Below are 15458 nucleotides of genomic sequence, written 5' to 3' on the forward strand. Positions count from 1 at the left end.
CTAGCTTCCGCGTAAAATCGACCGAGCACTCCATCAAGCATCCGTCTGTCATAAGTTTCAAAGTTGGGCGCATGTCCCTTTTCAGTGATGTACTTGTGAAACTGGTTGGCTACTGACTGTGTATTTCTGCGGGTGTTCTTCGCATCTTTTTCGTGTAAAATTCGTTTTAAGTCAACGTTGCTAACAGACGCAAACCTGTCTTCTGCCATCTTGTCAACAAACTGACAGCCAAAGTAGGCGTTGTATCGTGTTTTGCGCAATATCTCTAAAATTAGAAAGGTCTTGTCTCAGAGTGATGCTGAAAAACTAATTCATGCATTTATTTCCTCTAGGCTGGACTATTGTAATTCATTATTATCAGGTTGTCCTAAAAGTTCCCTGAAAACCCTTCAGTTAATTAAAAATGCTGCAGCTAGAGTACTGACAGGGACTAGAAGGAGAGAGCATATCTCACCCATATTGGCCTCTCTTCATTGGCTTCTTGATAATTCTAGAATAGAATTTAAAATTCTTCTTCTTACTTATAAGGTTTTGAATAATCAGGTCCCATCTTATCTTAGGGACCTCATAGTACCATATCACCCCAATAGAGCGCTTCGCTCTCAGACTGCAGGCTTACTTGTAGTTCCTAGGGTTTTTAAGAGTAGAATGGGAGGCAGAGCCTTCAGCTTTCAGGCTCCTCTCCTGTGGAACCAGCTCCCAGGAATGTCCATCTTTTTGGTTGCATCATCTGATTCAGACACAGATGAGGAAGCTGAGTCCATTCAAACTTCACTGGACTGCTACAAATCAGAATCCAAAAGTGACCCGGATCAGTGCCCACTGGAGTGGTGGTCAAGAAGAAAGGACTCATACCCTAGACTAGCACATCTTGCCCGCAAATCTCACATCACCTGCCACCACTGTGCCCTGTGTGAGGCTATTCTCCCTCTCCGGCCACATTCTTCAGAAAAAGAGAGCTGCTCTCTCTTCTACAAATGTTGAGAGACTGGTGTGTCTGAGTAGTTGGCTGAATGTAAAGGAGGAAGTAGACTTGGTTTCCAAACTTAAACTAAAATATTTTGCAAGGTTATAAATTGCACTAATGCACATGTTCTAAATCAAAAGATGAATGTATCACCAAGGCACTTTTGTTAAGCTTTTCAGGTAAGCTGTAGTATTTAATTTCAGTTATTTAAAGTTACGTTTGCCAGAGGAAAGAGATGCTCTGAGGTTAGAAGATGTTGTACATTTGCAAAAGAAGCCGGTTTCAAGTTCATGTCACAGCTTTTAAGCGTGACATAAAAAAAAAAAAAAAAAAACAAATAAACAAAGCTCCCTTTGTGAAACTAATGACTTAATTTTCATCCTAGGTACACTTCAACTATGAGAGACAAAGTGAGAAAAAAAATCCAGAAAATCACATTGTAGGATTTTTAAAGAACTTATTTGTAAATTATTGTGGAAAATAAGTATTTGGTCACCCACAAACAAGCAAGATTTCTGGCTCTCACAGACCTGTAACTTCTTCTTTGAGAGGCTCTTCTGTCCTCCACCTGTTTCCTGTATTAATGGCACCTGTTGGAACTCATCTGTATAAAATACACCTATCCACAGCCTCAAACAGTCAGACTCCAAACTCAACCATGGCCAAGACCAAAGAGCTGTCGAAGGACACCAGGAAGACAATTGTAGATGCACCAGGCTGGGAAGAGTCAATAGTCAAGCAGGTTGGTGTGAATAAATCAATCAATCAATTCAATCAATTTTTTTATATAGCGCCAAATCACAACAAACAGATGCCCCAAGGCGCTTTATATTGTAAGGCAAGGCCATACAATAATTATGTAAAACCCCAACGGTCAAAACGACCCCCTGTGAGCAAGCACTTGGCTACAGTGGGAAGGAAAAACTCCCTTTTAACAGGAAGAAACCTCCAGCAGAACCAGGCTCAGGGAGGGGCAGTCTTCTGCTGGGACTGGTTGGGGCTGAGGGAGAGAACCAGGAAAAAGACATGCTGTGGAGGGGAGCAGAGATCGATCACTAATGATTAAATGCAGAGTGGTGCATACAAAGCAAAAAGAGAAAGAAACAGTGCATCATGGGAACCCCCCAGCAGTCTACGTCTATAGCAGCATAACTAAGGGATGGTTCAGGGTCACCTGATCCAGCCCTAACTATAAGCTTTAGCAAAAAAGAAATTTTTAAGCCTAATCTTAAAAGTAGAGAGGGTGTCTGTCTCCCTGATCTGAATTGGGAGCTGGTTCCACAGGAGAGGAGCCTGAAAGCTGAAGGCTCTGCCTCCCATTCTACTCTTACAAACCCTAGGAACTACAAGTAAGCCTGCAGTCTGAGAGCGAAGCGCTCTATTGGGGTGATATGGTACTACGAGGTCCCTAAGATAAGATGGGACCTGATTATTCAAAACCTTATAAGTAAGAAGAAGAATTTTAAATTCTATTCTAGAATTAACAGGAAGCCAATGAAGAGAGGCCAATATGGGTGAGATATGCTCTCTCCTTCTAGTCCCCGTCAGTACTCTAGCTGCAGCATTTTGAATTAACTGAAGGCTTTTTAGGGAACTTTTAGGACAACCTGATAATAATGAATTACAATAGTCCAGCCTAGAGGAAATAAATGCATGAATTAGTTTTTCAGCATCACTCTGAGACAAGAGTGAGCCAACCATGGCCAATGGTCTTGGCCATGGTTGAGTTCGGAGTCTGACTGTTTGAGGCTGTGGATAGGTGTCTTTTATACAGACAATGATTACCAACAGATGCCATTAATACAGGTAACAGGTGGAGGAGAGAAGAGCTTCTTAAAGAAGAAGTTACAAGTCTGTGAGAGCCAGAAATCTTGCTTGTTTGTGGGTGACCAAATACTTATTTTCCAACATAATTTACAAATAAATTTTTTAAAAAGCCTACAATGCGATTTTCTGGATTTTTTTTTTTCTCATTTTGTCTCTCATAGTTGAAGTGTATCTAGGATGAAAATTACAGACCTCTCTCATAAGTAGGAGAACTTGCACAATCAGGGACTTACTAAATACTTTTTGGCCCCACTGTAGTAGGGGCAGAGCTGGAAGCTGATGGAGGATTTTCATCAAGTTCCCTGGTGGAAGTCACTGAGGTAGTCAAACAACTCCACAGTGGCAAGAAATGCTGAAGGCTCTGGGTGTGTCTTGGATGAGACATCGCTTCAACATTGCGTTGAGGTCTGGGACAGTGCCTAAGCAGTGGCAAACTGGGGTGGTGGTCCCCATATTTAAAAAGAGGGACGAGAGAGTGTGTGCCATCTACAGAGGCATCACACTACTCAGCCTCCCTGGTAAAGTCTACTCCAGGGTGCTGGAATTGAGGGTTTGGCTGATAGTCGAACCTCTGACTGAAGAGGAACAATGCGAGTTCCGTCCTGGTCGTGGAACAACCAACCAGCTCTTTACTCTCACAAGGATCCTGAAGGGTGCCTGGGAGTATGTCCACTCAGTCTACATGTGTTTTGTGGACTTGGAGAAGGCGTATGATCGGGTACCCCGGGAGATACTGTGGGAGATGCTGCGGGAGTATGAAGGGGGTCCCTTCTCAGGGCCATCCAATGTCTGTACTCACAAAGGAAGAGCTGTGTCTGGGTGCTCGGCAGTAAGTCGGACTTGTTTCCGGTGAAAGTTGGCCTCCGCCAGGGCTGCACCTTGTCACAAATCCTGTTTGTGATATTCATGGACAGGATATCGAGGCGTAGTCGAGGGGAGGATGGTTTCCAGCTTGGTGGGCTCAGGGTCTCATCACTGCTCTTTGCAGTTGTGGTCCTGTTGGCTTCATCGGCCGGTGACCTCCAACACTCACTGGATCGCTTCGCAGCCGAGTGTGAAGCGGCTGGGATGAAGATCAGCACCTCTAAATCTGAGGCCATGGTTCTCAGCAGGAAATCGATGGATTGCCTACTCCGGGTAGGGAATACGACCTTGCCCCAAGTGAAGGAGTTCAAGTACCTCGGGGTCTTGTTCACGAGTGAGGGGATGATGGAGCGTGAGATTTGCCGGAGAATCAGCACAGCAACGGAGGTATTGCATTTGCTCTACCATACTGTTGTGACAAAAAGGGAGTTGAGCCAAAAGGCGAAGCTATTGATCTACTGGTCAATCTTATTTTCTACTCTCACCTATGGTCATGAGGGTTGGGTCATGACCGAAAGAACTAGCTCGCGGGTACAAGTGGCCAAAATGGGATTCCTCAGGAGGGTGGCTGGTGTCTCTCTTAGAGACAGGGTGAGAAGTTCGGTCATCTGTGGGGAGCTCGGAGTAGAGTTGCTGCACCTTCGCGTTGAAAGGAGCCACCTGAGGTGGTTTGGGCATCTTGTAAGGATGCCCCCTGGGCGCCTTCCCTAGGGAGGTGTTCCAGGCATGTCCATCTGAGAGGAGACCACAGGGAAGACCCAGGACTAGGTGGAGGGATTATATCTCCACACTGGCCTGGGAATGCCTTGGGATCCCCCAGACAGAGGTAGTCAATGTGGCACGGGAAAGGGAAATCTGGGGTCCCCTGCTGGAGCTGTTGCATATACATATACATACATATACACATATACATACATATATATATATATATATATATACATATACATACATACATACATACATACAGTAGTGTTCAGAATAATAGTAGGGCTATGTGACTAAAAAGATTAATCCAGGTTTTGAGTATATTCCTTATTGTTACATGGGAAACAAGGTACCAGTAGATTCAGTAGATTCTCACAAATCCAACAAGACCAAGCATTCATGATATGCACACTCTTAAGGCTATGAAATTGGGCTATTAGTAAAAAAAAAAAATGTAGAAAATGGGTTGTTCACAATAATAGTAGCATCTGCTCTTGACACTACAAACTCAAAACTATTATGTTCAAACTGCTTTTTTAGCAATCCTGTGAATCACTAAACTAGTATTTAGTTGTATAACCACAGTTTTTCATGATTTCTTCACATCTGTGAGGCATTAATTGTGCTGGTTTGGAACCAAGATTTTGCTGGTTTACTAGTGTGCTTGGGGTCATTGTCTTGTTGAAACATCCATTTCAAGGGAATGCCCTCTTCAGCATAAGGCAACATGACCTCTTCAAGTATTTTGACATATCCAAACTGATCCATGATACCTGCTATGTGATATATAGGCCCAACACCATAGTAGGAGAAACATGCCCATATCATGATGCTTGCACCACCATGCTTCACTGTCTTCACTGTGAACTGTGGCTTGAATTCAGAGTTTGGGGGTCATCTCACAAACTGTCTGCGGCCCTTGGACCCAAAAAGAACAGTTTTACTCTTATCAGTCTACAAAATATTCCTCCATTTCTCTTTAGGCCAGTTGATGTGTTCTTTAGCAAACTGTAACCTCTTCTGCACGTCTTTTACTTAACAGAGGGACTTTGCGGGGGATTCTTGCAAATAAATTAGCTTCACACAGGCCTCTTCTAACTGTCACAGCACTTACAGGTAACTCCAGACTGTCTTTGATCATCCTGGAGCTGATCAATGGGTGAGCCTTTGCCATTCTGGTTATTCTTCTATCCATTTTGATGGTTGTTTTCCGTTTTCTTCCACGCGTCTGTTTTTTTTTGTCCATTTTAAAGCATTGGAGATCTTTGTAGATTAACAGCCTATAATTTTTTGCACCTGCATATAAGTTTTCCCCTCTCCAATCAACTTTTTAATCAAACTACGCTGTTCTTCTGAACAATGTCTTCAACGTCCCATTTTCCTCAGGCTTTCAAAGAGAAATGCATGTTCAACAGGTGCTGGCTTCATCCTTAAATAGGGGACACCTGATTCACACCTCTTTGTACCACAAAATTGATGAACTCACTGGCCGAATGCCACACTACCACTTTTTGCTGGTGGGCATCAGCGGTTCCAGGTCATGGTTGGCCATCTTTCCATCCAGCCTGCTCTCTGGGTCAGTCTTATAAGGCGCCCTCGGAGTAGACCTACCATCACCCTCGGCCCCCACACCTGCTTCCTCCCCCTCCTCTACCTGCTCTCCCGCCTCCCTCTCATCACCCTTCTCTGTTTCCCCCCACACGTTTTGTGGTCCAGGACTGCACGACCCTGCGAATAAAAGTGAGAAGGCTTTTGCATTCTCCTCGGTTTCTGTGTTTGTAGATTATGTATGCGTTAAACATGCACAGCTGGAAAATATAAGCTACAAACTTTTTGGACCAGTTCAGTGACCTTCGTAGGAAGGGGTAGTACGCGATGTTCTGGTCCAATTTGTCCACCCCATTCATGGACAAGTTGTACGCCACAACACACTCTGGTTTGAACAGGGGAACCTTTCCTTTGTGTCCCTTCTGCCACACCTCAACCCTCTTCATGCTATCTGTGTGGCAGGTTGTCACCATTTTCACAAGCCGCTTGTCCTGCCACGCTACCACCATCACCTTCTTATTGTGCAGCACAACTTTTTCCCCCGCCCCCAGATCAGTCTTTGCCAGGTCTGTGATGGTCTTTGGTTCCCCCCTATTCTTCCTCAGTGTCCCACAGATGTTGGTTTGTGCTCCCAGTAAACGCTCACAGAGCGCGACAGACTTATAAAAATTGTCCATGTAGAGCGTATAGCCACGGCCTGGGAGGCGATCAAGGAGGGAGAAAATGGCATCCTGCAGAGTGTTCGGTGTCCCAACATAAGGCTGCATATTGAAGCAGTACCCTGTCGCAGAGTCACACAGAATGTATGACTTTATCCCATATTTCACAGGCTTTTGTGGGTTGTAAACCCTGAAAGACAGGCGGCCCCTCCACTGCATCATACCCTCATCAATGCAAATGTTTTGCCCTGGCTGATACAGCTCCTTGAACTTGTCAAGAACATAGTCTAACACTGGACGGACTTTGTACAGTCTGTCAGCTGCATCCTGTGAAGCATTGTCATTGAAATGAAGGAAACGCCATGAGCTGGAACCTGTTCCTTGTCATGGTGTGACTGAAATGAGGTGTAGAGTTCACCTCAACACTCCAGTACATGTCAAGGCGTGGCTTTTTTACAAAGCCAGTGAGAAAAGTGAGGCCGAAGAAACTTTTCAGTTCTGGGACTGACACCGGCTTCCAAGAGGAACCTCTGCTGTGTGGCAGACTTTCCGGGTGTGCACTGAGGTACTGTGTGGCGTAAAGGTTGGTCTGGTCAACAATATGTTGAAGTAGTTCATCAGTCAGGAAGAGCTCCAGGAAGTCAGCTGGTTTGCCGGAATCCAGCTCCGCAGCAGCTCTTCAGGGTCCAGAGGTCGCAGTGAAGGGGAACAGGTTTGGTGTCCAGTCACCTGTATGCCACCCAGAATCTGCTCCAGGAGTGCTGCTCGATACACGACCTGTAAATTATGGAAATACATACCATTACTATAAAATAAACAATTTTTATTGCTACTATGTGATGTGCAGATTTTGGATGTATATTCTTACCTCTCTTCTTTTCATTACCATCATTAGCACTGGCAGCTGTGCTGGTTGCACTACCTGTAAATTATGGAAATAGATACAAATACCATAAAATATATATATATTTTTTTTAATGGCCGCTATGTGATGTGCAGATTTTGGATATATATTCTTAGCTCTCTTCTTTTCACTGCTATCATTGGCACTGGCAGCTGGTTGCACTACCTGTAAATTATGGAAATGGATAGAAAATACCATAAAAAAAATGCTGCTATGTGAGAAAAATCCTACTCTCCTTTGATCAGTAAAGTTAGCTATCTATTTATGTACAATTGCTGCTATGTGAGAAAATCCTCTCATTTTATCTGATCAGTAAAAGTTAGTTAGCTATATATGCTATATATAAGTATGTACGTACTGTACCTCCTTTGTGTGTGACTGGAGCGTCTGGGGCCGAGTCTCTGCTGCTCCGCTCTGATCCAGACGGTAACCACTCGTCTGAATAATCCGGGTCAGGTTCGCTAAAACCATCGGATTCATCCTCTGATCTGGCCACTGTTTGTGTGCGCCGCACGCGGCTTGGCCCAGGTTGAACTTCGTCCGTTTCTCCGGACACCTCCTCCACCTCCTCTCCGCGATCCCTGCCCAAACCACCGGCGATCCCGACCCTCTCTCGCGCTGTACTCCGGGAAAGAGCTTGCTCAAGCGTGAGCTGCGTTAGCTTTCCTTTGCCATTCATTTTCGCCATCTTGCCTCTACTCAGCCTCCTGGCCCTCCTCTTCTTCTCTCACTGACGATCGTTCAGAGCACACTACCGCCTCATACTGGATTAACTTCACAATTACAACACGTATAAGCTTGATCTCCACAGACAAGCTGCACCAGGATGTTTGCCGGCGGTTACCACAAAAACATGTAATTGACATATATATACGTCTTTGGCAGCGAGTGAGTTAATCTGTGTGATACCCATAAAATCATCCCTGAAAGCCATCTGAATTTTCCGAATGGTCTCCACCTGGCTGTCTCTCACAGTTTCTGGAAAAATTTGATGCAGCGCTGCTCCAGCCATTCAGACATTTTCCTCACAATGAAAATCCAACGAGGGGGGAGGACCAGTGCTCACTCAAAGCCTGCTCACAGGCTAATGACGCAACCGACAGGCGTGAAAAAACTCATGCATGCGCACGAAGGTTCAAGCTCGGCTGACGCAATCACACGTGATTCAAATCCATATGGTTTTTACAAAAAATAAAAAGATTGTATACTTTTCTAACAGACCTCGTGTGTATATATATATATATATATATATATATATAAATAAAATATGTGTATGTATGTATATGTATGTGTGTGTGGCTGTTAACAATGGGACTAACCTGAAGTAGGACAGGAATCTGGGCTTTGTGATTACCATTCCAGGCTGGTAGGAGTCGAGGTAAATGATTATCCATGAAAAGATACTGCAGACACATCCAGCTGATAATGACACCACCATGATACTCCAGAAACCTTCACATACAAAACACAAATGGGCCTTTGTGGCTGGAACCTGAACTTTTTTCATCCACATGGTGCTGCATGACAAATACATTCCCACTGTGGTGCCATCAGTGCTCAGTAATGGTCTTGAAAAGTTCTCACCCTTTTTGTGGGCCAATACAAACACGAGCTAAACTGAGTGAGTGAGTGAGTGTGAGAGACGCATCCACATCATTTTCCACATGAAATACAGGACATAATTATGCTGTGAAGTACAAGAAAAACATTCTCAATGGACAAGTTACTTTGAATTAACAACTAGTCAGTTGACGCATCCGTTTGTGTCAGATGCTTTGGGGGCGTTAATCATTCAACGTGTTCAACTGCCGGGGGGGGAGGTTGTTACGTCACACTCTGGTTTTTTTCCACAACTCCAAAAGCTGCGTGATCGCCATCTTAAATTTGCCTCCGTACAACCACAAAAAAACAGTAGTGGAATGAGTCTGCCATCATCCTGCTAATGGAAGCTTTTTTCAGTTACTTTTCAGAGTGATGCCGAGCCGAGGGAGGAGCGATGACTTGGTGGGATCAATCAAATCGCGACAGCGTGCAGAGCCGCATGGAGCAGCCGGAGTTCAGGCTTTATTCTGGGGCAGAGCGAGGCAGGCAGTCAGGATGATGGAGCAGACCGACTCAATCCGAAATTCATCACTTTTGGATACATACAAACACCCAGTTTGACCAACTGGCTTAGTTCTGCAGCTTACTCGAGGTGAGAATAACTTAAAAATAAAATGTGATTTTTACTGCACTGCTGAAGTTTTAACCCTCAGCTAACGTTACCTTAGCCTTTTAGCACAGTTGAGCTGACTGAACACTTTAATGTGTAAATGGCTCAGTCTATTTTTATTTTTTCCAAATAAAACTACAGCTTTTTTGCTATTTCTGAGACAACAAAAAGCTATATATAGAAACTGTGTTTCTCTCTATATATTTTTTAATTACTATTTATTATTATTATTATTATTGTTTTGTCTTACAATCAGGAACATTTGCTGTACAGGCAACCTAAATTCAGACACACTTCAATAAATTCCCGTGATGAGCTGGAACACCATGAAGTCCAGTCGGTCAAAATGGGACAAAGTGTCTTCAACAACTCCACCAGCCCACAAAATCTTCTGCTGAGTCAAAAATGTGATGCGTCTCATTGAAAATAATGCTTTTTAGACCAATCTGCGATGCTTTTGCCGCATCTGACACTTCCAGTGTGAAAGCCCCATCAAAGAAGTTAAGCACATCTTTACAGACCAAGGCCAAAATCATGAAGTGCATGTTCAGGGAGAACTAAATCTGCCACAGTCTATATTGGATTCTCCCTGAGAAAAAAATTCACACAAGATTAACTTTTTAGGGATTTTGTTGTTTATAACAATAATATTTAATACTAGATTGTACAAATCACTTTTTTCTTTTGATCATGTATGGAATATAATGACTTCTGAGAACAGAGTTGTTGCAGCTTCCTTGAGGATTCAGTTCAAGTCTCACAGAATACAGTCTGCTTAGGGCTCATGATTAAACTTGGCCAGATTTCAAGATCTGTTTCTCTGGAATTTGCAAGTAATCTGGCTTGAGGACCTGGACACAACTGGTGATCCATACGGAATGTGGGAGTTCTTTCACGAGCCTTCTCTGAAAGTTGCTGAGGATTGTACTGGAGTTTCCAATGCCCATAGGAGGGAGGTGTTTCACATCTGAGTGCACTCTGAGTATCATCCAGAGCAGCTGGAGTGCTTAATGAAAATTCAAAGCTGTACAGAGTAGGCTGTGGTGGCCCTGAGAGCAGACAACAAGAAGAATCAGAGATCAGGGGCCTCATGTACAAAGCATGCGTATGCACAAAAACGTGGCATATGTCTGTCTCCATGCCAAAGTTCAGATGTATCAAAAGTGAAATGACAGTGAAAATGTGCGGTGTGTCATGCAAAAATCCTGGCCAGCGTACGCATGTTTCTATAGCTATTGTTCCACTGCTGACACATAGAGGTGATGCTGGGAACTGTTAATGGTGTGAAAACAAGATGTCATAGTGATGTGCACACCAGAGACACGCTTATGAACAATTAACACACTCATGTGTTTGGCAATTATGGGTGAACATAAAACCATGCACACACAGATGCATAAAATAGCTGCAAATGCTACAATCCGACATGAGCAAGTATTCGGGAATGCCAGGATTTTCATGCAAATGGAGATAATTGGCTCATAAGCTGAGGTCAATTACCAAGGCCAGTGTTACTGGGGTGGCGCGCAACACTGCGGCTGGCCCAGAGTGCAATACGGCGAGGAGCCCAGGGTTGTCTGTGCCCAGACAAGTGCTGAACATGCTGTGGTTCCTGGCAACAGGGGCATTCCATCAATCGGTCAGGGGTGTGCCAGTCCACTTTGTCAGCCATGCCAGCTGTGTGTCCAAATCATGTGACTCACTAATGCACTGGAGTGGGGTAGGAACAGGCCAGAGGCTGGCACAGTGCGCAATCGATGGCTATGTGGGTAAATAGTTTATTCATGTAACTGTTCTGAATGAAAACCAGTGTGGGCACATTTGGGAATGTGCGCATTCAAATATGTCATTTGTTATTATTATGAATGTGTTTTCTTTTTCTTGATGGTGATACTGGAGCTTCTGATTCTTAACAGGCCCCGATTGTCCCCCTGTGTTCAGTATTTGTCAGTAAACGCATGTGTAAAGTTGTGAATGTCACACAGTCAGCTATGTAGCACCGCATTTCTTTTAACCTCTGTATGTGTGCACTGATGTGAGCTCACTGCGGCTACGGCCTCACACACACACACACACACTAATATTTTTCCATTTGTTTATTTTGTTTGAAAGGGTACCAAATAAACTATGCCTGCGTGCGTCCACATCATTTCCAGTCATCTGTGACTCACACTCAGTATAATTTCTTTTCTGTGTTCATGTTGACTGATCTGATGGAGGTGAAATCCCAGCTCCAGGGCCTACTTGCATGGATTTTCATATTTACAGGTGTGGAAAGGGAGATTGGTGCATGTGCATGTACTCTAAATTCCACGTTGATTGGGATGTACAAACAGAACGTGTGCGGATACATGCGTACACACACTTTGATAAATCTGAATATTTTCGTGCTTACACCAGTTTCTGTGTTTTGGTGTATGCCATGTTTTAGTAGGAAATCCATGCAAGTCTTTGTACATGAGGCTCCACATCTGTGATCTAATGAAGCTTCGACTTCTTGCAGAGGAATCAAAGCACTTCACTCCCCAAGATGCCTCATCCCACTGTGGTCATGTCAGGTGACAGCCCAGTCTTCTGCTGCCTTACCCCACTGGGCCACGACCTTGAGAAGTTATATAAGGGCGATGGCCCTGCTGGGATATCAAACAACTCCAGCGGTTCTAACTGGATTTGAAAGAACCAAACTGCTTAAAAAGATTAGAGGTGATGTTCAGAGTAGGGCTGCAACAAACGATTATTTGGGTAATCGATTAATCTGATGGGGTTTCGACACGATTAATCGATTAATCGGATTAGCAGGGAATTTTTTTTAAAATGTGCCAGGGAAACAATTTTTCTCTCCTTCCATCACTTTATTTAACAACAGAACATTATTTGAAAACTTAAAATACTTGAAAATCAACAAATTGTCAAATGTCCCTTGGCTGTTGAAATATAAAATAATAAAGAATAAAACAGTTTATAATAAAGAACAAAAATAATTATTTCAAATGACATTGCTTTATCAAAGTGCTGAGTTTCCATAAAACAACATTGAAACATATAAATGTTATAAAATATATGGTGAAAAAAGAGGTATTTTATTGCTGCAAATGAGCAATTAGCATAAACAGTTAACCATAAAACCTAAATCAAAAACTGTAGCCTGACTCATTATATGTGTAACATTCTCTGTATAACTTGTAAACTATGTGGTCATTTCACAATGACACATGTGACTCATCCCACATATATCTCTCTCTCTCCCTCTCTTTGTCTCCCTCCCTCCCTCTCTGTCTCCCTCTCTGTCTCACACACCGTATTTGAGAAAATTTTGGAAACATGAAGACTTTCAACAGTAAAATAAAGCCTATAAATGAATTTCTGGAGCTCGTTTTATGTTTAGACTTTGACAGAGTTTTTTTCCGCTGCAGCGCTGCTCGGCTCTCTATCTGCCGGGGGGAGGGGGGCGGCCACTTCTGCACAAACAGCCTGGCTGAATTTTTAAAAACTACCTGAGAGCATGGCAAGAGTGTGACTGCGCTGTCAGAACACTGATGGCGCGGCGTCGTTGTTCCACTGTCTGGGGAGAACTCGGTGTTATCATGTTTTCCGATTGTCCGGTGCGTAGAGTGTGGCAGGAAAAACCGAAGATGCTTTCTTGCGAGGTGCGAAAAGAATTTGAACGTTTTAAACCAAGAAAAAAAAAATAAAAAATGCCACTTTTCCGGTCGGACAACGATTTAGAGCTATAACTTGTCCGATCACATTTTACACTTGTCCCGGACAATCGTACAGGCGTTAATGTTGATGGTAGGACTTTGACAACATTAATAATAAAAAAAATAAAAAAAAACTGTCGGTGCTGTTACTGTTCTTTCTTTTTCTCTCACTCTCTACCCCTCAACTCACTGCTCTGGGAGACACGCAGACAGCCTGAGCCTGATAGATCCAACCGTCAGGCTTCATTTCACTGCCTGAGTTATCATACTGAGACGTTACGACTGTCCATCCATCTATCCATCCATTTTCTTCCGCTTTATCCGGAGTCGGGTCGCGGGGGCAGCAGCTCAAGCAAAGCCGCTCACAAAAATAAACAAACATTTGTTAACTTGCCCAGACACTGAGCTCTCCCCTTCCTCGTTGATGACTCCGATATGCTTTCGTTTGAGATGCTGCATCATTACCGTCGTACTCCCGTGCCATGAGAGGTCCGACTTGCAAATGTTGCAGTTAACAAGCGTCTTTGCGTTGTTTAAAGTTTTGAAGTCTTAACTTTCTTTTGTCTACTTGCATCGGCCATATTCTAACTGTGTAGTTCTACGAAACAGCGTCTGATCTGCTCTGTGCACTGGCCGCTTCTGGCACCATAATTGCTTGACACAATGCATCGATGACGCAATGTGTTGCCAACGCCTGTCATCGATTTTTATCGATTTTATCGATTTGTTGTTGCAGCCCTAGTTCAGAGCAAAAAACAAACAAAAAACAGCAACAACAACAAAAAAACCATACAAGATGTTTTGCATACTAACGATACAAGGTGAAAATGAAGACACTTACCCAACATCCTGACTTCAGTGCCATCTTGCCGTGTCACTCTTTCTGCTCGCAGATCTGAAAAAGTTAAATTCTTCAGCAAATCTAACAGAACAGCAGAAACAAATCTAACAAATTAGGACAAATTAAGCCCCCCAGAAAAACAAAGGTTTACACACACAAACACATACACTCACATACATACGTGGTCTGTTAGAAAAGTATCCAACCTTTTATTTTTTTTCAAAAACCTGATGGATTTGAATCACGTGTGCTTTCATGAGCCAACCTTGAACCTTCGTGCGCATGTGTGATTTTTTTCACGCCTGTCGGTTGCGTCATTTGCTTGTAAGCAGCCTTTGTGTGAGGATGGGTGTAGTCTCTCGTCGTTTTTTCTTTGCAAGGAAATGGCGGAACGACTGGAGCAGCGCGACTGCATCAAATTTTGCCAGAAACTGGGCGACAGCCAGGTGGAAACCATTCGGATTATTCAGACGGCTTTCGATGACGATCCTATGGGCATCACACAGATTAAGGAGCGGTACAACCGGTTTAAAGACGTCCGCACAACGGTGGAGAGCGCACCGCGCTCCGGTCGGCCATCAACATGCTGAAATGACCAGATCATTTCCAAAGTGAACGCTGTGGTGATGTGGGACCGTCGTGTGACTATCTGAGAAATTGCAGAAGAGGTGGACATCAGCACTTTTTTGGCACATTCCACTGTGACAGAAGATTTTGCCATGAAAAGAGTTGCAGCGAAATTCATCGGCACGAAGCTGATGGTGCAGCAAAAGCGCCACCGTGTTGAAGCCTCACAGGACATGTTGTGAAAGGCTCACCTCGTCCACAATTTCTCGGATAGTCACAAGACTGAAAAGCCACCGAAAGCCGTCTGAATCTTCCGAATGGTGGAAGAGCTGGGCATGTCCCAGCATGTCCTGTGAGGCTTCATCACGGAGGCGCTTTTGCTGTGCCATCAGCTTCGTGCCGAAGCCGTCGGCATAAATTTCGCTGCAACTCTTTTCATGGCAAAATCTTCTGTCACAGTGGAATGTGTCGAAAAAGTGCTGATGTCCACCTCGTCCACAATTTCTCAGATAGTCACACGATGGTCCCGCATCACCACAGCGTTCACTTTGGAAATGATCTGGTCGTTTCAGCATGTTGATGGCCGCCCGGAGCGCGGCGCGCTCTTCACCGTTGTGCGGACGTCTTTAAACTGGTTGTACTGCTCCTTAATCTGTGTGATGA

General features: G+C 43.9%; 1 protein-coding gene across 3 annotated transcripts in view; it reads right to left on the reverse strand.

Moving 5' to 3' along the window:
* Positions 1 to 15458, reverse strand: part of arl6ip6 (ADP-ribosylation factor-like 6 interacting protein 6) — a 76087-nt gene that overhangs the window by 38812 nt on the left and 21817 nt on the right. For all 3 annotated transcript variants that reach the window (XR_004561456.1, XM_034173423.1, XM_034173429.1), the window contains exons 2-3: positions 14229 to 14282; positions 8794 to 8926 (exon numbers count right to left, since the gene is read on the reverse strand). Coding sequence is in view for 2 of the 3 variants with exons in the window: in XM_034173423.1 (XP_034029314.1) it covers positions 8794 to 8926; positions 14229 to 14282 (187 nt within the window). In the remaining variant the exon portion in view is untranslated. The remainder of the gene's footprint in view (positions 1 to 8793; positions 8927 to 14228; positions 14283 to 15458) is intronic.

Source organism: Thalassophryne amazonica, chromosome 1, assembly GCF_902500255.1.
Source record: "Thalassophryne amazonica chromosome 1, fThaAma1.1, whole genome shotgun sequence".
NCBI classification, from domain to species: Eukaryota; Metazoa; Chordata; class Actinopteri; order Batrachoidiformes; family Batrachoididae; genus Thalassophryne; species Thalassophryne amazonica.